The following is a 22,767-nucleotide window of genomic DNA, read 5'->3' as shown; positions in this document are numbered from 1 at the left end:
CTTCTTGTAGGTGAATGGCACAGTTCCTAACCTCTAGTCAGCTACATAATAGGGCAGCCAGTTTCACCTTCCAGGTTTGTTTCCCCCTTTGTTTCTGCCAGGCTACTGGAACATCATCGTGCACGGGAGGAAGCACTCCTACAGACTGTACACCAAGCTGCTGAACGAAGCCATGCGCTGGGCCTCTGCCATCCAGGGGGTCATCGACACCAAAGTGCCCATAGAAACACCCACACAGCAGCTCATTCGTGACATCAGGGTAGGTGGCAGCCTGCTAATTTCCACCTGAGTTGGGAGCAGCCAGACCACCACTGGCCTAACCCAGTCATTGCTGAGAATGTGGCAAAAAATGGGGTTACTGTCTTAAGGGGAAAATGAAAAAGGGTAAAAAAATAAATTCACACAACTGTGCAACAAAAAAATAATCAAATATTACATGAATTTTATTTTGCTAGCGGTCTCCGTAAGTCTAGACTACGATTCTGTGCAATTAAAAATTGCATGCAGGATTAGACCATCAAGTTATTTGCAAATCTCTGCGCCATCCTTTCCACTCCTACGCATCTGTCAGACACAAATACAAAAAAATTCATTCCTACCAGCCAGCTGACTTTGATGTGCCCTGAAGTTCTCTTCATACCTTAGGCTTGCATGGTTAAATATCAGAGTAAAGGGTGGAAAGATAATATCCTTCAAAATAGCAGAAATTGTACCACAGGAGAAATTTTTGAGAATAAACTTGCCAGAAACTTTGGCAAATAGACCTAGAATCATTTAAGAAGACACACCAAAGCAAATTTCAGAAGTGTGTTTGTGATGAACTCTAAACTAGATGCAATTAGATAGTTTTTATTTAGGAAGAAAGAGCTGAGAGTGATTGTAGAAAAAGGTGGAAAACTTCAGCTCCGGGTTCAAGGACAAAAGGAACATAATTTATTGTTAGGAAGAAGTCTAGGACAAAATGCAGAAGAAGAATGTGATCCAGTGTGTATGGTAGTGACGGGCCCAGATTTTGAACACCATGGAGCATTTTGGTTGTTCATTCTGTAAACACATATAGTACAACCAGACAAGTTGAGAACAGGCTCATTATTACACACTGAAAATGGTTGTAGTCAGAAAGTCCATTAACCATGTCCTGTTGAAAGCTTGAAGGACATAGGAGAGAGGGATCATGCCACATGTATTATGCAAACCATGCTTGAAGGCAAGATTCTGTGCTTGGTGACTTGTGGGATGATGTAGCATGGCTTTTCTTGTGTTTAATTTTCAGAAATAATGTACAGGGTAATTTTTAGATACAGATTATGCTTTGATCACTTAATCCCCGTAGGCACCTCCAGAAATTTAGAAAAGGTGCTTGAGCTTGAACCTAAATGTGTAAGGGCATCCTGCAAAGGACTGTGTCTGTTTGAGGATAATGACTTTTTGCTTTCTTTTCCAGGAAAACAGCACAAACTTTGAAGTAGTGGAACAGACGTATAGGAGGAACCCAATTTTGAGATACACACAGCACCCCTTGCATTCCCCACTGCTCCCATTACCCTATGGGGATGTCAGTGTCAACTGTAAGTATTTTACCCAAGTGACAGAATCCACTCACATTTTGAGGGTCATGGAGGAGCCTGAGCACCACAAAATGGGCCTGTAAGCTCTCTCTGTGCAGGTGAAGTCTCTTTGGGGCAGTGTGGCCCACAGTGTTCAGAGAGGGAGGGGGCCCTTTCTCTTCCTTTCTTCTCCACACTGTGTTCATTTTCACTGCCTCTTATCATGGGAGCATTGAATCTTAGGGTAAATGGGGGCAGATAGTTTTATCATCCATCCAGGGGGGATGCAGCCTGTCATCCTTTAGCCACAGCTGGGTTGTGAGTGGCTCCATTGGAAATACTACAGTAGGATTACATCTTGCAGCTTGCAGTGGGGTAGTTTTTCTACGGAAGTTTTCTTACAGTTCTTACCGTTTTCTGCTGTAAAACCAGATTAAATGAACCCTTTTTTCAAAAGTGTCAGAAACAAGAAAGAGCTAGAATAATGGGCCACCAGAAACCAAAGTGATTTGTTGATGATTACAGACTGTTTGACATACTAAAACTGAAAGCTGGTGAAGAACTATAGAAGAATGTCTCATTTGGAGAGACTGAGCCACAGAATCTTTTAAGAAATTAATTTCAATCAAAGCAACATATTTGGGAAAAACAGTCTGCCACACAGGTAGTGATCTTAGCTGTGCTAGGGAAAGTGAACATCAATTTACATAGCTTATGAAAATGTCAACTCTAGTGGTACAGTTCTGAGTACAGAAACAAAACAGCTAATGTAAGGTTTTGAAAGCTTAGAAAAGGAAAAATAAAGTCTTTGTGCAGCTGTATATGTATCATACACCTGCATCGTGAGTACAGGAGACAGTTTTGCCTTCTACATCTCATCAAAGATAGAGGAGATGTAAAAACCTACCCAAAGATGATCAAAGGTACAGAAGAACTTGCCTACAATTATGTGACTAAATAGAGAGCAGGATTCTTCAGCCTCAAAATGAAATTTTTAGGATCAGAAGAATGTCATGGAGAAAGTGAAAGGATATTAGGTCTGTCACAATCCAGTTACGTGGCAGATTAAAAGCACAGAGAAAAATTCTGAAATACAGGAAAAATACAGAGCAAACACAGTGTGGAACTTACTTTTTAGAGCTGTGTCTTTGTATTGTACAGTTAATACATGGCCATTGGGGAAGCAGTGGCTGTACAGGAGATTCAGAAGTACCTAAAGCCCGAGATGTGCACAGGAGGATGCAGGCCTGCATCTGAATGTTATCACACGTGTCTGAGCAGTTCAAAAAGCAGACATTTAGGTGCTCAAAAAACTCAGGTTTTGGGCTAAGCATTTTAAATCTAAACAATCGGTATAAGATGCATTTGTGGTACAGCAATTTGCCTAAGTTCTGTATTGGCCCAGGGGTCAAAGCTAATACAGACACACCACAGAATTTGGAATTAAACAAGCCAGGCTTCAGTGGCCACATTCCATTACTTTGGTTGCAGACACTGAAGCCTGAACTAGATTTCAATGTTCATTTCCCTTAAAAATATTACTCTGCTTTTCTGTGCAGTCTATCCAGAAATGGATCGGGAGTGGTGACAAATCAGATGTTGGCAAATACAAATTAAAACTACACTTGAACATTGGGAGAGGAAGCATTGATGAATTTAAAGTATAAATTTAAGTTCAGGATATGCACTAGTGCTCAGGTTGCTGTTCTTCCATGACAGAGGAGTAGAGTTGACTGTAGTAATGCTGGGCCAGTAGAAAATGAGGGAGATGCTCACCTCTTGTCATCTTCGTGATTGTTCCCCAGTGCAACAAGAGAAGGGTTACAGCAGCTTACAGGATGAAGCAGTGAAGATCTTTAACTCCCTTCAGGAAATCGAGACAGTGTCTGACCCCATACCCATTATCCAAGGCATCTTGCAGACCTGCCATGATTTGAAGCCCCTCCGTGATGAAGTGTACTGTCAGCTCATCAAGCAAACCAACCACATGCCACATCCCAACAGTGCTGGCAACCTGCACCACTGGCAGCTGATGACCTGTATGAGCTGCACTTTCCTGCCCAGCAGAGGGATCCTGCGCTACCTCAAGTTCCACCTCCGAAGGTGAACGTCTCTTTCGTTTGCACTTGTTTCCTTTTGCTCTTCCTGATCTTCCACTGCTTGTTGTAGTTACCTGTCTCACGCTCTTGCTGTGCAAACATCTTCCTGTGGTGTTCCAGCCTCCTACCTTTGCCCAGTTCTTACCACCAGATTTTCTGTGTACTCGGACTCCCTCCCCTTGCCACCCATCTGTTGTGTCAAAAGGTTGTGGAATAAATGTAAGTTACCAAACAGAATACCATGAGACTGTGTTGCAGTGGATTTACAGCTGATGACCTGCTGCTTACTAATGTACATAGAAACATTACCAAGCTGCAGGTAAGGTGAGGTCTGTACTTTCATGCTCATGGAAATCTGTCCTACCTTGCAGCTGGCACAGGCAAAAAGCATACTATGAAGTAGGAGAGATACTGTAAATCCAATTTATAATTTTTCAAGATTTCTTTAACTAAGCACATAATGCTTACAATTAGTATTTTTAATCTGTTTTAACCTCCCATTTTCATGAACTAAATAATTTGCATTTCTTCCCAAGTCATCTTCAGCATCTAATGCAGCTTTACAAGGCAGTCTGCACTGGGCCTGATCTGCAGCTGTGTAACTTTGCTCCATTCCTAATGATGAGCAAGGTCAATAAAATCTATTTGATTCCTTCCAAGCTAGGAAAGAGTGAGATGAGTTTTGTGTCAAATATATCAAATAGCTATATCCATGGCCTGGGTCTAAGAGATTCAGATACTCCATGGAGCCATTTCATTCTTTTATCACTGGAGTTGAAAATAATATTATACTTAGACATGCTGGTCTTGGAGGAAAGAGAACAGTGTACAGGTATCTGCTTTCTATCTTCTTAACTCTCAAACATACTGTAGATATGGCTCAAACATAGCCAGCAAATTTTAAAAAACAACCGAAAACATTAGGAAAAAATAAAAAAGTTTACATTTGATTCCACAGTTTGTATTCTCAGTGTTGTAAATTGAGATTGTCAATCCTGCTGTCTTCAGCTGTCACTAAACTCCTGAAACTTTGAACTCCTTGTTTCATATATTGCTGAGAAATGCCACTGAAATGACTTTCAAATTACTAGTAAAAGCAGATTGTATTGTTTAGGAAATAAACGTGATTTTTGTGTGGTTGCATTTGACATCAGCATCTCTACCAAGCTCTTTACTTGCAGTAGTCTCATTTCTAAGGTAACATGTTGTTCACTGTGTAATGGGATTTTTTTTTTTTTGCTTCTCTTTACAATTAGGGTAAAAGATCTCTTTCCAGACACAGAAATAGATAGGTATGCACAGTTCATAAGTGATTCCCTGAAGAGAACAAAGACAAGGGAGTTTGTGCCCTCCCAGGAGGAAATACAGGCTCTTCTTACCCGTGAGGAAATGACCACGACAGTGTATTGCCATGGTGGTGGCTCCTGCAAAATAACCATCAACTCCCACACCAGCGCTGGGGAGGTAATGCATCAGTAGGATTAACCAGATGTGAGCACATCTGTGTCTGGAGAGTGGGTCTGTTGACCCAATATTTTATTTTTTTTAATGACAACTCTTTTGCTATTTCTTTGGGAAAAGTTCAGCTTATTCTACAAGGCCAGGTTGTAGAGTATCACTTGAAAACTGTGTTGCAAAATCAAAACAGTTCTGGTGTTCTCCCCTTTGTCTGAAATTTGCTAAACAGTTTTCTGGACAAGGAGAGATTGCAGTTCATAATGGAATCCTTCTGAGAGGGTTATTTCACCAGTAACTTAATCATTAGCAGGTCAGAAGCAGGATTCCAGGTTGCAGTAGTCATGTCTGTGAAAACATTAGTGCTAAACAGAGCAGAAAGTGGAATTGTTACTAGAGGAACTGAGAATGTCACCGTGACATCTGAATCCATTATGTGCCTATATCTTGTGCAGAATTCTAATTCCCTCCTCCTCAAAAGGGTAGGGAAGATTGAAAAGATTCAGAGAAGAAAAGCAGGGATGATCAAATACAAGTAATGACTTCATTGCAGGGAATGATCTTTTAGGGTTAGAATTCTTTAATCTGAAAACACAGTAATTAAGGGAGATTAAATGTGATGGAAATGTATGAAATGATAGGTGTCCTGAAGAGGTACTGATTCTTCATTGTGAAAGGGGGAGTGATGCCCACTGTGTGATGTGACTGGTTTTGCAGGTGGTTGAGAAGCTGATCCGAGGCCTGGCGATGGAGGACAGCCGGAATATGTTCGCGCTCTTTGAACACAACCAGCAGGTTGACCGTGCTGTGGAGAGTCGGGTGATTGTGGCTGATATCTTGGCCAAGTTTGAGAGGTAAAAGAATGCTTCATGAACCCTTTAATTCCTAGTTGGATGTAACACTGGATTTCAGAATCCAGGGTTACCTTCAGATTGTGATTTGCACTGTGAACATTCCAGTACCATGGTACTTCTCCTTACTGGGTTTTTCCCTTCTCATTCTCTTGTATATTTTACAGACTTGCTGGCTCTGAAGAAGAAGAGGAGGAAGGACAGTGGCAACTGTATTTTAAGCTTTATTGCTTCTTGGATATTGAGAATGTTCCCAAAGATGGTGTGGAATTTGCCTTCATGTTTGAGCAGGTAAGCAAACTCTGGGAGAACGATTTGGTTTCCAGGATGGCAAAAGCACGCAAGAGGATACAGAAAACTGGTTTACCTTTCATTAGAAGTGGGAATTCTGGTTGTTGCAAAAGAATTTAGTGTGTTGGATTTTTGCCTGGAATCTACTAAGCAGATAGACCATGAAATTTTCTAGGGAAGATGAGTATTAGAACAAAGGCAAGAAAAGCTAGCAAAGACTTAGAAAAAATGAAACATTAATAATTTTTTTTTAAACTTGGTCTTTAACTTTAGAAGGCAGAGAAATTCAGGTACTGATTTATGAGAATCATTAAAAGTAGCTGCTTGCAGAACATAAATGTAAAGAAAACTGGAACATCTATCTGTCTATTACCAGAACTAACTAAGAACCATCTTTTGGGCAATTTTTTTTGATTAACAGAGAGGCACTAGAAGAGTACTGCAGACAAAGGAAAGGAGAATGTAGTTGAGAATACTTATCTGCTGAGTAGTCTTACTTTTTTAAGTCACTGTACTCCATGGCACAATGATACTGGCAAGATCAGAGGTCACACTGGTATGAAAGAGCCTTGCAGCTGGAATGTAAAACTAAACCAACTGGAGCACCCAGCTGTGTGATTTGTCCCATCTGTATTACTTCAAAGAACACTGACCTTGCCTCAGAAAATCATAGAAAATTACTGAATCTGTGTTAATGGCAGTCAGTCATGAAGACTGAAACTCACTGATAGTCAAATGCATGGCATGTACATCACTCAGATGATGGTTCCATTCTTGAAATGAATCAACTCCCTCCTGACAGGGCTTTCAGTCTACACAGCTTTAACTGGCAGAGAGAAGTAACAGTAGGAGAGTAGGTGTTACCCAGACATTAGATGGATGTGCAAAAAGCCCCATTAATAGATTTCCCAGGAAAACAGGCAAAGGGAAGCAAGAAGATTAGTGGAGACATCAGGTGAAGGAGGAAGAAGTGGGAGGTGCTTTTTTGTAATGAAACTGAGGTTGAGAATCTTGAATTTATTATCTATTACTCTGGTGTTGAATATAATCTTCACACAGGAGCTGTAGCTGGTACAGTACAAAACCAAATTGCTTCAATTCTGGTCTCTCTCATCTGTTCCAGACCTAAAAGGATCTCATTGTAGGACTTTCTGTACAGGATAGGAGCCCCTCAAAGATCTCTGTCCTGTTCAGGCTTGCAGAAAGGGGTGTTCCCCCCCATATCAACCACTTGGGTTTGATATATTTGACATATTTATTCCAATGTCTGCTCCGACCTCCTGAATTCGGTGTATCCTACTGGGATCAGCAGAGGTGACAGGACCCAGAGGTGAATAAAGTGTGCTTTTGCTTTCTAATGGGTTTGGGCACTTTTTGTTTGTAGGCTCACGAAAGCCTCATAGCCGGTCACTTTCCTGGGCCAGAGGACACTCTGCAGCGTCTGGCAGCTCTGCGGCTGCAGTACCTTCATGGAGATTATTCCAAAATAAGCTGGACCCTTGATGGAATCTACCCAGTTAACAGGCTGAAATCCAAAATACTGCACTCAACAAAGAGCAGCAGCAGTACCAGTCACACTCTGGAGAGGAGACGGACCAGCTTCCTTGAAGGGACATTGAAGCGTAGCTTCAAGACAGGGTCTGTAAAGAAGCAGAAGGTAGAAGAGGAGCAGATGATGGAGATGTGGGTAAAAGAAGAGCTTTCAGCTGCTCGGGCAAGCATAGCACAAAAATGGACCAAGCTGCAGGGGCTCTCTCAGCATCAGGCCATGGTGAAATACATGTCCATTGTAAAGGAGTGGCCAGGTTATGGGTCAACCCTCTTTGATGTTGAGGTGAGTGATTAATAAACTCCTAAAACCAGCTGAGGAGAGGTATCAGTCTGGAGAACAGAAAAATCTGTGTGTAACAGATGGGAATTTTGGGAACTGGATACATTTTGCCTTAGTAATATCAGAGAAAGCCTGCAGTATCACAATACCCAAGAGTTATGACACAGAGAGCACAGAGCAAGCAAGGCAGGGCATACTGGTAAATGAAGGGAGACAATGGATTCCCACTTTGTTAGAATAGTGGTGGAATGGGGGAGGAGAGAGGGGTTTAAGAAAGCGGTGGCTAGTGAAAGTCAAAGTAAAGCAAAGCTCTGCTGTTCTTGCCAGCAAACGTGCAGTCCTGGTCTGCAGCAGTACAACAGAAACTGGGCAGACTGGGGCGTGTTCAGCACTGTGCTCAGCCTGCTACAGGCAGAGGCCACAGGTCACTTCTGTCAGTTTTGCTGCTGCCAAGGTGGATCACCATGGAAGTTGCTTGCACTCATTGCATTATCTGTAAAATAAGAAGAATATTGATTTGCTGCATCACTTTAAAAATCTGAGAGCTGTTCCCTATTACAATTATTTATTTCTCAACTAGTATTTGACTCACGGCTGTGTCACGTCCGAATCTTTGCAGCAGAAGTGCCTCCAGCATAGATTCTGCAAGTACCCTGGTTTGTGTATTGAATTGAAATGTCCTATAAGAGCTAGAAACAGAGGGCTTTTTCTTGAATGGAAGTTATGTGATCCTCCACTGCATTTATGCAGAAGGTCGTGTTTCTCTTTCTGCAGTGCAAGGAGGGTGGATTCCCCAATGATCTCTGGCTTGGCGTCAGCACAGAGAATGTGTCTGTCTACAAACGAGGGGATCCTAAACCACTAGAAACTTTCCAGTATGAGCACATTGTTTTCTTTGGAGCACCACAGCCCAACACCTTCAAAATTACAGTGGATGAGAGAGAAATGTTTTTTGAAACCTCCCAGGTACGTGAAAGCACACAGCCACTTCAGTTAAGCTTCAAGGAATACAAGAGCTCTTGACTAGTGGACTACACAGCCAAGGGAAAACATGAAGGGAGCTTAAGCCTAAAGGGCATGATACCTCTTCTTGAATACAGGGATGAACAAAATAATAGGCTGGTTAGAAGGTGAAGGAAGTTGATTGGTTTTCCAGTGCATCAAGAGTTTCCAGTTCTGGGTGCTCTTCAGTTTGCCTGTTTTTTGGTTTTTTTTTTTCACTCTTTTCCAGTAGATGAATGGGGAGTTTCACACACTTAAAAAAAAAAAGATTTAGTAGAATGGGAGTTCCTTTTCTTTGAGCTAAAAATATTTTAAAGTGTTGCTACATCAGAGTACAAACTTGTCAAGCCTTTCTCTTCTTACTGTCATGTTCACATTTAATATTAACATGCAAAATTGATTGTGTCATGACTTTGGAGAAGGGAAAGCTCTTTCAGCAAATGTCCTGTGTGTGTCAGTGCACTGAGGTTTTCAGAGTGCTTATGCTGTGTGCTGTGTTCTCTCCCCAGGTGGGTGAGATAATAAAGATCATGAAAGCATACATCAACATGATCGTGAAGAAACGCTGCAGTGTCAAATCAGCCACCAGCGTGGACAGTCATGCAAGCATCTGGACTAGGTGATACGGATGAACTGGCACTAGTTTAGTCATGGGTATCTGCAACTTGCCAGCACAAGTGTAGCAAAGATGTTTTTTAAGAATTCAACTGACTACTGTATTTAAAACCTGAAGTGACATCTACAGTACCATAGGATTTGCACCTCTGCCCAAAGACATTAAACAGTTACAACTGTTGTGAAATACTAATGGCCCAAAACTTGTTTTCCCCTTGATTGTTTGATGAACAATGTACCTTAAAGAAGCAAAGTCAGAAACATCTTCCTCCTCCGTGTCCTCTCTGCTGCTTTCACTATCACCTGTCATACTGGCAGAAAAATTTACAAGGATCATTTCTGCAGGACAGGAGACAGACTTAAGCTTCCTTAAGAATTTTGAACATGCAGACATCTGGGATCATGTGATCACAGCATGGTCTGCTGAAAGAATATTTATTTATTTTGCAAACAAATCTAAAATATAAATCACTGTGGGTTTTGGTTTTTTTTGGTTTTTTTTTTTTTTTTTCAGGATATACTAACAATCTGATCTGGTCTTAAAAAGAAAAAGCCTTTGTATAATTGAAGTCAAGTGGTCCAACAGGTCAAACCCTGCTCGAGAGAGCATTAAACAAAGAAACAAATAAAAACACCCAAGGTGGTTCTTTACCTTCCAATAAAAGTTCACAGGTACACAACTGTAAAAGTGGCACTTTCAGTTAAACTATTAAATACTCCAGTCTGGGAGAAAACCTCTGGAACTAGCACCACTGAAATAGGCTCTAAGGTCACACTGCAAGCAGTGCCTCTTGCATAAAAAATGATGACTGCTGTTCTCCTGTACAGCCCATGAGAGGAGATGGTTTTAGTAGCATTTCCAGAAGAGCTGCTCTTCACAAACTCCAGGTATTAGATGGAGGTTGGAGATTTATGTTGAGCAGCTTGCTTGCATTAAGATCCTTCTTTCTTTAGGGGGGATTTTAGGTGACGGGGCTCCCTGAACTTAGTTGTAAGTGAACTGTTTCCTACTGAGTAAATAGGTGCCTAGATAAATTGTTACAGGTAAGATTTTTACTTCCTCTTTACTGCAGTAAGCAAAAGCCAAATCCTGCATCCATCCCAACTTTTAACAAGAACTGCTCACACATCACTGAATCCCCACATCCCCATCTAGTCTTCTCTAGGTCCTTAGTCCTCGGCAGAACTTGAAAACAATTCTGTTTTGCCAAAACAACTGCTTCTTGGAGGTTTTTATAGCTACCTGCAATTTGAAGAAGCAGAAGTTTTTTCTTCTCTATGAAAAACATTCATCTTCAGTTTTTTTACTTCAGAAAGTTGATTTAATTGTTTAAAACAATATTCACTATCAGTGCCATCATAAATTAGTTGCATTAACAAACAAGAAACCTGGTGGTGAGCGATTTTCCATGACCCTTGTCTAGTCTTGGTATCCCAGAATGCAAAGGCCCATGAAACTGCAGAGCTGTATGTAATGTGGGCCTGCCACATTTAAAATTGGCTGTCTCCATTTCTGTAGTAGCAGCAGCTAAGGCCTGTTAGCTATGAAACAGAAATTGCATAGTAAAGTAGGAGTTAGTATGCAACAGGTTCCATTCCAATTCATCATCAAATTGTGCCAATATTACTAATGCTGTGTTGCAGAGCACTAGTTTTGAGGGTGACAGTACAAAAAGAAATACTGTACATAACCCCTGCTCCTCTCTCATTTCCACTACACTGCAGCATGTGCAAATGCACCATGCACTTGCTACACAATCAGTCAAAGAGGGTGGCCTGTGCTGTGCATCATCCCTTCAACTGGAGTTTTGCCTTAAATAGCATCACTGATGGAGCCCACCGACACCCCCTTGTTGTCACAAGGAATTAAAAGATGACCAGGTCACAGATGGGAGAGAACAGGAATGCAGAGGCCACCTGAGAAGCAACACTTTGTATACACTGCATACACTGGCTTGATCTCTAATGTATCAGACTAGGCTTGACTATCCATGTCCTAACTCTGCACTAGCTCTGTGTTCTGGCTCTTGGGTTGCTGCAGGCAGCTTGAACCCACTTGAAACATAACTCTCACTACTATTTGTTGTAATTTTGCTCATTTCTATTATAGAATTCCTTCCTCTGTCTTTTTTAATTTGTAACTGGCTTTACAAGATGAAAGTTTAATAAATTATTGGATTGCACAGGCTGTATTCACTTACAGGCATTGTGTGCCCATGTTAAGGGGTTTACTCAGAGCTTAACACTCGGAATGTGCAAGCGAAAATCAGGCGTCACTGGCATGAGGATACAACAGCCCTTCCTCCCAGAAGCAAGTTTTGGGGGCAATAGAAAATAGTTTGCTGCTAAGATGGGGTAGGTTTGTTTGCAACTTCTGCTTTTCTCTCTGGGGCTGTCACACCCTTGCTCAGTGGGAGATGTTCTGGTTCTGAGACATCTGAGCAAGGAATTAATTGTCTCCCAAGGCCCAATTTGTGGAATCAGCTCCATACCTTGTCTTCAGCACCTCCAAAGTCACTAATAACAGAAAATCACTTCTGGCTCAAATAAGCTGCCAGTTTGCACTTCCCACACAAGTGCATGGCCCGACCATGGTACTCGCTTAAGAGCTTGTGTCACTGAAATTGGAACTGGTAGCAGCTGTCAGCAACACAGACAGACCATCCCACTAGCAGACAAAAGTTCCCTCAATCTATATACAGGTATGGAATCCAAGCAGTGATGCATAATCTCTATCATTATGCTCCCCTTGGTCAGATGCTCTGAGAGCCTTGGGACCCTGGAGTTCAATCTATACAATATCACTTCCAACTGTTCACAGATTCTTTGTTCTCCATCTTTATCCCCTTTCATAGATTTTCCATGTCTTTATTGGAGGCTGCAAATGCCTCTGCTTACTGTCAGCTAGCCAGTCTCCTTTCTGGGCAGCTGTTGAATTTCAGACTGCACTTGTTTCATTAATACACCTCTATAAAGACAACAAACATGCACTGCTGCAGGTCCAGTATGACTACAACAATGCACACAAAGGCATTTATTGAGTGCTAGCCATGAATAACAACACAGAGCGGTGCCCAACTAAAAGCCTTTTCTGACTCCCTTTTTAAATGTTTGATCACCCTGTCAGGTTGATATTCAGTCCCTCTGGGTCCCCACCCAAGTATTTCTGTAATAGTTAATTCAATTTTGAATGCTCTGTTTATTTTATATGAACTAGTTTCTAGACAATTTATAATCAGCACCTACATCATAAACACGAAATGGTTTATACACAAAGACACTGCCTCAGGTAAGTTGTTTCACAAAGTCATGTGTCTAGTTATTATTGGCAGTAAACTTGAAACATTTATTTGTACCTGGTTTTAAAACACACAGCCTCTCCCTATGTAGGCTGTGTATTCTATTATTACCCTGTGCATTTGCTTCAAAGTAACATGCTCCCCTTGGGCCTTTAAACAAATCTCAAACAAGAATTCCAGCCCCCTCTGTAAAATATGAACTCCTAAATTGGTAGGATGTAAATTTGCCAGGCTCTTGGCTACTTTTTTGACCAGGGATTCCTAAAAAGCTGCTCTCAGCTTTCTTGCTTGCAGAGGAGGGGGACAGACCCACCCTGCCAAGGTTGTGGTGTTCTGTTGCTACAGGATGTTCCAGCTGTGCACAGTGGCTGTTGCAGCCCTTTCCCTGCAGCCCATGACAGGGCTCCATCTAGTGCCCTAGTGGTCAGTGCTGCAAAGAGGTGTGAGAGAGGAGAGCTACAAAGAAGAATGGTGTCCACAGGAGAAAACAAAAGATGGAATTTTAGAAACCCAGTCTTTCCTCAAAGCAGCTCACGATGCAAGCCGTGGACAAATGTGATTTCCCATTATCCACACCCACTTATAATTCACACTGTCATTTAACACAGGACACTCTTCAAATACCCAGATTATGTTTATGAAAAAAAAGACATATCAATGAAAGTACAGTTGCTAATGGTGATGACATTCAATCATGCATATTTGAAAACCATCTCAACCCACTACTTTGTAAGTTTAATTCAGATATGCATATAAGGCCTGTTAGCTTAAACAAAGTGTAAGCACCATGGTTTTATACAATTATCTGCTCTGAATAGTCTCCTTAAAGGGAACATGACACATGGCATTTGAAAAGAGAAGTTCTATAGAAAGCAGGAGCAGTACTCTTACAATCTGTATGAGTGTCTCAAGACACAGCATGCAGAAAAAGATCTCTGTTCTCATTTGTTCTAGCACAAATGCATAAGAGGCCAGCATAATTCAGGAAGCACATTTTGAAATAATTATTTTGTATTGCTGGAATCCACTCTTTTAAAAGTCACCTTGGAGTAAATTACTCTATTTTTGATGAAAAGTATTAAAACAAAGAACTGTTGTACTGTTTGTACTTGTAGTCCCTTCTGCATTGGTAGAGAGAAATCCAAAAGGACTTCCAGTCTTTGTTGCAGTACTGTGTCATCACAATAAAAACCTCGTCTGGTATCCTCCCCTAGCCCCTCAAATCTGTAAAAAATCTTAGTTACTGACAGATATTATGATAAAGTGTGCAGGAATTTTCAGTGTGCAAATACCATTCCTGTGGTTTAGCCATAAAGAATACACCCAAGATGACAGTATTTTATAAGGGCATTTATACTGTGCACCATTTGCAAGTTAATTTGCTATTAACAGAATATTCCCTCTCTTGTACTTTGTCAACTCCCATCATAAAACTCAGAACTAAATGGGAAAGGTCCATTAGAGTGGCAACTGAATTTATTCTCCAGTAAGGAATCTGTTTTTCCTAAGCTCAGTTCTTTAAATTGCTCATAGGTCTTCCTTTAAAACTGTGCAGTGTCTGTTCAATTTGGTCAATAAGAACTTTATGTACTTCTTGACAACAGAATGAATTTGACTAACTTTTAGAAACCTGGGTGTTATATATCCCACTGTGCTCCATACACACAGCAACAGCAGATGCATAAAGGGCCCAAACAGTAGTTCCAACTTGTAGCAACAAAAATTGTAATGTTTGGTCTTCATTTTTTGCAGCCACACCAAAACCAAAGAATCACTAGCAGGCCATGAAATTTACTTACTCCTTTCAAAAATGTTTACATGTGTAACATATGTCCAAAGCAACAAGCAGATGGTGCATTTGGTTTAAGGGAAAAATGCTGAGAAGTACAGCAAAAGCATCAAGCCCAAAGAGTGCTCATGCATAAAGACTTGTTGATTTTTATGTCCATTAAGTTACTGACGCAGAAACACTTTTAAAATAAAAATGCTGGCTGGTGTAAAGGCAGTTGTGGATTAACCTTTCTGTGACCCAGAGTCTCCAAGGCCTGGGCAAAATTCAGGAAGAGAAACTGAAGTAGTACACTTTTTGCCTAAAGCTACCACAGCTGGCAGATATTCTGTGCTCTGGGATGAAGGAGTTTTAGGACTTCTCAACTCCATTGCTCTGGGACCCGGGAAAGCATTTCTCTGCTGCCATTTCCCTGTACATCATCTTCAATTTTAAGATTAATGTTTTTGAAGCAGATGACCTCGTTAGTCATCTTGCACAATAGGATGTTTCTCCCAGCAAACTAAAAATAGCACTGCCCTTTGACCAGCAGTCAGAGATTTTGGGCATCTGGAATTCAGAGCTCAGACATCACTTAAAATGAATACATCTTATGTTTTAATGGCAAGTGTTACTTAGCTGGAAGTAGTTTAACTTTGCCTATATTTTAAGAGGCATTATGGAGGGAGCCTTTATACACTGCCTTAATCTGGGCCTTGAGGTGCTAATGAACATCCTGATTAGAACAAAAAGGCACAGGGGAATGTTCTTTGTGTAAGCCTGAAGCAGCTTGATAAAAGCTAGGTATAACTAAGTTTTCAACTGCAAAAAGAAAATTAAAGGCATTCTTTTAAAATGCATCAAAGATGATGTATTACCTCTAAAAGTTTTCTTACTGTAGTAACACACAGTTACTGGCTTTAATTCTGATCACAGCCCCTGCACTGTGCTTTTTTACCCAGTGATTAATGACCCATGCCTTAGCTCTGATAACTGCTTCTATGGAAATAAAACCAGTGTAAGCAGTTCAGTGGTTTATTTAACTTTATTCTTTCAATAACAATACTGCCAAATAATCTTCCTGTGTATTTCAAATGAAGTAGGTTATTCACCTGCACTAAGGCCATAGTGCTTATGCACAAAGGAATTACCAGTGATTAGACAACTTGGGTGTGATGAAACAAACATGAGAAATGGGGCCTGAAAAAATTATTTACATCATTTATAAGAATAAAATATACAATTTTTAACAAAAAGTATATATCCTTTTGTGTTGAATCAGGATCTTACTACTAATTTCCACTTTCCATTTCAGACTCACACCTAAAAATGCTCAGAGTATAAACATCTATAAAACTATTAAATCTCAAAACATGGGAACGTGTAAATAATTTTTCCCATTTATTACCGTAGTTAGAAAAAGACAATAACCAATATTTATTTAGTCCATTAAGTTAGAAGTCATTTGGCAAAGCACTTAGGCATAAAAGCGAAACCAGAAGACATCAGGAACCAGACTTTGCAGCATTTCAAGCACTTCTCATACCAGGCTAAGTTAAAGAATGAGAGTCATTTTCCTCATAACAACATTTTCTACAATGAAGTTTTGTTTTTACCTCAGGAAAAGCAAATGTTCACAATTGTGCCCAAAAGTACCAAAACAAACAACAAAAGTGCTTAATTTGATCAGCAAACTACCACAATGGCTCCCTTACTGTGCCCCTTCAGGCTGCTCATTTAACAAGCTCAGAGTGTATCTACAAGGAGTTCTCTACTTCTCAACACAAATGATAAACACTTCCTTATCAAAATAGTGCAAACAGGAACAAAGAAAAGTGCCATCAACATAAGTAAACTGCAGGAAAAGAAGGCAGTTGAACACTGTGACCTTGCTCTGCTGCTTCAGAGAAATCAGTAGTACTCTTCTCAGCACACCAGGCCAATGTATTCCTATTTACCACCTCATGCCACCACTACATGCAGAATGGATTTGGTCTTTGGCATATCCTCCTTCATAAAAGTAAATGCACCTGTTCTTTGTACTGTGCATTCAAAAACATCAAAAGACTTTTTCAAAACAATAATTGATCAAATCATTGAGTAATTAATATATACAACTCTGTCTTCCCTTTTTCTCTTTATAGTGTTCTTTGGAGTGCATAGGAAAGTCTACAGTGACACATCACATACAAAAATCAAGTTTCAGTTTTATGAAAAATACTCAAGTATTTTTAGCATTTATGTACACAAGTTTGTTTACCATATATTCTCAGTCTTTCCTTAGACATATCTTTTATCTTCTTTCTTGGACAGATGACATATTTCACCTACAAAGTTATAGATTTATTAACTATAAAATTAGGCATTTAATTCTAGTAGAAATAAGAGTATTGGGAGAAGTAAATTTTAAGTGTATTCATTAAAGTGATGTTGCATGAAGTACTGTTGGCATTAATTTGTTCCATCAAAAATTCCAGTAAAGAGAGAGAATACTATAAATTAAAAAAATACAACCGAACTCTAAACACCTTGCATCTTATAAGCCTGAGGCCAAATATAAAGAATTACCATTAAATTGAATAAAAATTGCACTTGTATATAAACAAACTAATTTTAGCCCCCATTAATAACCTTGTTGCTTTTCAAAAAAGAAGTAATAAAACATCAAGTAGCTCATTCCTTATGGCTTCACATAGTGAAGTTCATGCTTAAATTGAACAGAAGAAAGCTTTTCAATAGCCATCTTTCAGCTATCTGTGAACATATCATCAGTTTCATCATCATTCATCCCTCTTTGGTAGCGTACAGAAGAGAAGGCACTCCAGTGAAGACGCTTCTTTTTGTAGAGGTAAAATACCAGTCCAACTATTAAAACCAAGATAATTAGCAGGGCAAATGCTACAGCCACACCAGTATGATTAGAACCTGAAATAGAACAGAAGAGGAATGGTTTTTATTTAAGAGTTCTGGTAAGAATATTTTGTCATAGGGTTGATGCTTAGGTAGCTACACATTAATACTGCACAGTTAGCTCAAGTCAAGGCAAACTGCTTCCTATCAATAGTCTTCACTTCATCACACGGGAAGTTAGATGCTGATTCATGCAGGAATGCATCAGCTAATTTTTGATCATTCTGTTGTTAATTTACTAATATTTAGGTTGGAAGGGACCTCTGGAGTTCAAAAAACCTACTTGCAAAGGCTGCACTCATTTAGAGGTTTGTATACTTCATAAATCTAATGAGATCCTAGGCTCTTGGAAGGGAAGGTAATTATACTCCCCTCAGACTGAAGAGATCTTGTTGAGGTCTTCCTTATTGGCACAAAGTTTAATCTATTCCTGCATTTCCACTTAAGTGAAAATGTATACAAAATCAGAAAGATTCCACTGCTTCTCGGGAACTGGCTTGCTTAATGCTCAGTTAACTGCTTGCTTTCCTGCACAAAGCCAAGGATGAGGGAGTAAAGGCCTGAGTTTTTTTCTGGAGTTATGGGGTGACATTTCCAGAAGCCTCCCCAAGACTGAAACCACAATGTTTCAGTACCTGCTTACAAGCAGAACTCTTTCTGATTCCAACTACACAAACTCACCCACAACAGATACCATGTGGTAAGAAGCAATGGCAACAACTCTACGCTTTCTGGACATTTCAGTTCTGTTCCTTACCAACTGAGTGGATAGTGAGAGCCAGCAGAAGTAAATTCCTAGACAATTTGCCACTGAATGCAGTTTTATGGCTAAACAACAAAAGACTCTTGCTTAGGCAGAAGTACTTGATCGGCTCTTTTGTGAATTGCACTTCCAGTATTTCAACACAGACTTTATCCAATAAACCAGAAATTCCTGAAAACAGTCTCTACAAAATCAAGTCTCTGCTAAAACAACACTTTCATACCTAAAGGTGCTTTACAAACCACTCTGCTTCGACTATGTGCACAGTCAACTTTGGACCACATGCCAGTTGTGGACAGGATAACACTGCATTTTTCATTGGCTTCTGCAGTTTTATTCTCCCAGTTGACATATTTAACAGATGAGCCATCCAGCCAGTTCAGGGACTGTCCTGTTGAAAAAAACATTACTTAGGCTAGATCACCAAAACATCCTGTAATGCTACACAATGTCATTCACAACCTATTGATCTCTTTGCATTGCTAAAAAGAAAAGGGCTGACTAGCCATCCCACATATTAAAAGCAGTAAATATGAACACAACTTTTAGCCACCCCTCTTCTCTAGACCGTTAGCAATTGATGCTGTTGCATCAAACATTAGGGAGAAATAACAGAGGTGGGAAAAATTAATTTCAGGGACTCCTGATTACCCTAACTGCAACAGGAAGAGATTTAACTACAGTGAAGTCCTAAGTTCTTTAAACTGTTAAGTGACAGATTCCAACATCAAGTAGAAATTAATGTAGGCTATCAATGCTACAGAATGTTCTTATTTGAGGATTTATGCATTTTTATTTACAATATGAAACATTCATGCTCATTCATTGTTGCTACCTCTTACCCTTAAAGCTCTGATCCAGGCCAAGCCATACATTCTTGGTGATGAGATCATGCTCCTTTATGTGTGTGCTCACAAATGCATTTTCCTCAGCATCCACTATAGTCAGAAGTGTTGCTGAAGGATCTAAGAGGCAGAGGAAATCAGTCAGAATTGCAACTTACACAATTTTTCATGACGCTGGTACACTGAATCTATTTGGGAACAATTACTATGGGAAAGGGCTTGAAAAATTAGCTTAGAATAACCTTCTGAATAAAGACATGAACCTCCCATCCCCTAAAATACAGCATGTTTTACAAGATGGCTTCAGATGGCTTGTTATTCTACCAGGTCATACAGAATAAAATGGGAGTAAACTTACTGCAGCTGCAGACTACATCCATGGAAGATATCAAGAGATATGCCTGATTACTAGTCTTGCCCAAGTAATAGGCTTTCAAAAATATAGTTGAACAAAAACTCAGCATTTTGCTGAGTCTAATTTCTAAATCAATCCTCCCACTGTGCTTCAGGTTTTTATGTACAGTAATTAAGGAATAAGAGGGAAGAAAGGGCATGCTAGAGAGGCATGCTCAGAGTGTACCCATCCTCTACAAGTATATATAAATATAAGCCAGGTGCTTTCTCTTTCAACTACCAGAACAAATTTGACTCAACAGAAAACCGCATCCAGGACTGGGTTCTTTAGATTCTAAATAGTGAGTCCAATGTCACACCATAAAATAATTCCATAAAAGAAAGTTACATCAGTCACTAACTTCTGTGTTAGGGTGATTAAACCTTCTGTCCATAAAACTGATTAACATTGTCTCTGCAATACAATTCCCCATGCAGCTCAGCAAAGAAGACAGAAAATCCTTTAATGTGACATAACATTAAGTTCGTTACATGCTTTAATATCTATAACATACATACCCTTTGAACCATTTGATAGGTTAGCAAGCTCCCTATTAGCAAGCAGCTATGGCAAGGATATAATAAGAAAGCCCTGCCAACAGCACTAACTTTGCATGCAGATAAAATGTCTTCCTTCAAACCACAAGCATTAAACCTCTGACTCTTCTTCAACTGGCTACCTGCATTTTATCTACTGATACCTGTGTGCCAAATGATCTGTAGCATGTTGCAGTATTTTATTAAGACTTTTCCTCAGGTATTCAAAGATAAAGCTTGCTATTGCATTTCCTAAACTCAAGGAGCATAAAAATGGCAAAGCTGAAGTACAACCAGTGTAAGATTTTAGGTTGTTGGGTTTTATTTCTTCTCAAATAGTGGACTTCTATAACAAATTGTAATGTGATAAAGAGTCTAAACCTACTCAGCTTCTTGCAGATTCTTTTAGCCTCTTCCACGTTATACACGGAAAAATTGTAGAACGCCATGTCAAAAGCATAACAGTGATCCCTGTACTGCTCCCACTGCAGGGAGCCACTGCTCTGTGGGCATCCAGAGGCTCTGCTTGCTTGCTTTGGCTCTAATTTTCTTTCTGCAAAGACAAAGAAATTGATGTTATTTCTGCTGCAGCAGTTTGTGCCCAGTCTCTGGAATAACACGACGATAAGTATTAACAAGGGCTACTACTCCAACCAACAACCACTATTCAATTAGTTTACATTCCCTCTTCTTGAGTCATGGATGAATTTATTTAAAAATTAGCACAAGACAAATCCCAAATGGCTGGAAACAATTTTTATTGCTTTTTTGTGGTTTTTGACATTTATGGTGTATATTTGATAAGTATTTTGATTTAGAAAAGATACATATATTTGATATTCCTATCTCAGGTGCTCAAGAAGTAACCAGATTTGATTTAAGTTTTCACCACTGGAATGATGAGAATTTATCTCCCTGAAGTATTAAGTGTTTTATCATTCCTGATAGAAAACTCTTCTTAAAAAAGGAATCATGTGCAGTATTTCAAACTTGATTTCTACTTCTAAACACAACATGTAAACACAACTACACAAAACCTTAAAAATAACACTTACTGTTTGGAGGGCTGTAGCATATGGCACCTTCAGCAACATTAGTACATTTTGTACGGTTCCAAAATCCTTTAGTATCCAAAAGAACACAGTTCTCAGTAGTATTTGAGTTTTTTAATTCCCAGGGGTAGTAGTCAAAGTCACTTCCATCTGACCATTCAAAATTAGCTTTACTTCCCTAATAAAGGAAAAAACGAAAAATTTTAAACCACATATGACTGTGCTTTAAATCTCATCCATCGTGAATTAAGTCATGTAGCAATATTTGTCCCTTGTAGACTGATAAATTAAAGAGCAGGTGGTCTCATCTAAATTCACAGTAAATAAATGTACAACATAGTTTGCATTTTCTTAACATAGAAATTTTTATTATTTGTGGGAACTGAGAAAGTACAGCATGTTCACATGCAAGTTTAAACCTGCAATGTGGCTGTTTTATCCTGTGGGGAACATTTTACTTGGTTCCACCCTGCTGTTCCATTTAAGCAATCTGCCTTCCCTGCTATGAACACTAGTGGATAAGTTGCAAACTGCTAAATTGTTGAGATGGCTGCAGTGAGTAGAACTGGGCAGCTCAGGGATGGTTTGCAGGGTTACCTCCTACTTCAGATACCCTCCTGGAAACCCATGACAATGAGGAGTCAGTTGGGAGGGACTCATTCCCAGGTATGCATAGAAATGACACACCTCTGCAGAGAACTATTCCTGCTATTCCTGCCAACTAACTACCACTACCAGGTCTGGCAATTAGTGAGGGGAGCAGGGTCAGGGCCACAGGCTTTTGGCTCCACAGTAAAGCAGACAGAGGAGGAAGTAGATCTGCAGCTGCCTCCTGCTATTGTGTTTTCTGGGAGGATGGACACTTAACTTACTGAGAGCCTGTTCCTGAACTGCTCTGGAGAGCCAGTCCTGACCTCAACTAAGCAGGTTCCACACAGCCTTGCCTGTCTCTATTTGTTAATGAAATCTGATTCTATAGAAGGCCATAAAGTCTGAAGCCTCTAGAGATAGCACTGCAAATCATGCTTCCTTGTGCTGCAAGGAACAATGAGAGAACACTCTATTATTTTAAACTGTCAGGTATTAGGAAGAAATATCTTAGTGTGCCTACATTCACCAAAATTTAATATTAACACATTACACAGGGTTGAAAATATACTACATGGAAAAGAGATTCTAAGGAACTGGAAAAAAAACATCAGACAATATTTCATATCTTGTCCAAAACATTATTTACAGATCTGTTACTGACATCCCCAACAATATATACTTACATCATGAATTGACAACCCAAGCCACAGAGGATAACCATCCTGTTTGACAATATCTTCTAGAAATAACTGTTCTGATTCACTGTGTACACTTGCTAAATCGCTGTTATTTTGTTGGCACAATCTCAGTGCCTCATACCACGTTAATTTTTTCTGAAGGATCCTGTATGTTCTGTTTCCATGTGGAATAGTGTCAGGCAATGGAGGTTTGTGCTGTTGGTGTCCTATTTCAAAGAAT

The 22,767-nt window shown here is 39.8% G+C and overlaps 2 protein-coding genes across 8 annotated transcripts in view; one reads left to right on the top strand and one right to left on the bottom strand.

Moving 5' to 3' along the window:
* LOC139593747 (unconventional myosin-X-like) overlaps positions 1–11,874 on the top strand; it is a 95,531-nt gene extending 83,657 nt beyond the window's left edge. For all 4 annotated transcript variants that reach the window (XM_071435067.1, XM_071435065.1, XM_071435066.1 and 1 more), the window contains 9 exons: positions 102–259; positions 1,445–1,568; positions 3,353–3,650; positions 4,903–5,110; positions 5,819–5,955; positions 6,120–6,243; positions 7,628–8,077; positions 8,849–9,040; positions 9,586–11,874. In XM_071435067.1, the coding sequence (XP_071291168.1) occupies positions 102–259; positions 1,445–1,568; positions 3,353–3,650; positions 4,903–5,110; positions 5,819–5,955; positions 6,120–6,243; positions 7,628–8,077; positions 8,849–9,040; positions 9,586–9,699 (1,805 nt within the window). In that variant the 3' untranslated portion in view covers positions 9,700–11,874. The remainder of the gene's footprint in view (positions 1–101; positions 260–1,444; positions 1,569–3,352; positions 3,651–4,902; positions 5,111–5,818; positions 5,956–6,119; positions 6,244–7,627; positions 8,078–8,848; positions 9,041–9,585) is intronic.
* Positions 11,875–15,784: 3,910 nt separating this feature from the next.
* LY75 (lymphocyte antigen 75) overlaps positions 15,785–22,767 on the bottom strand; it is a 43,984-nt gene continuing 37,001 nt past the window's right edge. For all 4 annotated transcript variants that reach the window (XM_071435070.1, XM_071435071.1, XM_071435073.1 and 1 more), the window contains 6 exons: positions 22,533–22,753; positions 21,262–21,436; positions 20,592–20,759; positions 19,274–19,396; positions 18,655–18,822; positions 15,785–17,683 (listed from right to left, as the gene is read on the bottom strand). In XM_071435070.1, coding sequence (XP_071291171.1) covers positions 17,505–17,683; positions 18,655–18,822; positions 19,274–19,396; positions 20,592–20,759; positions 21,262–21,436; positions 22,533–22,753 — 1,034 coding nt within the window. In that variant the 3' untranslated portion in view covers positions 15,785–17,504. The remainder of the gene's footprint in view (positions 17,684–18,654; positions 18,823–19,273; positions 19,397–20,591; positions 20,760–21,261; positions 21,437–22,532; positions 22,754–22,767) is intronic.

The sequence above is a fragment of the Agelaius tricolor genome, unplaced genomic scaffold (assembly GCF_023055355.1).
Source record: "Agelaius tricolor isolate 1412-34295 unplaced genomic scaffold, bAgeTri1.0.p SCAF_10, whole genome shotgun sequence".
Taxonomy (NCBI): Eukaryota; Metazoa; Chordata; class Aves; order Passeriformes; family Icteridae; genus Agelaius; species Agelaius tricolor.
Note: the sequence above shows the minus strand (reverse complement) of the source record. Positions and strands in the feature narration are given on the sequence as shown.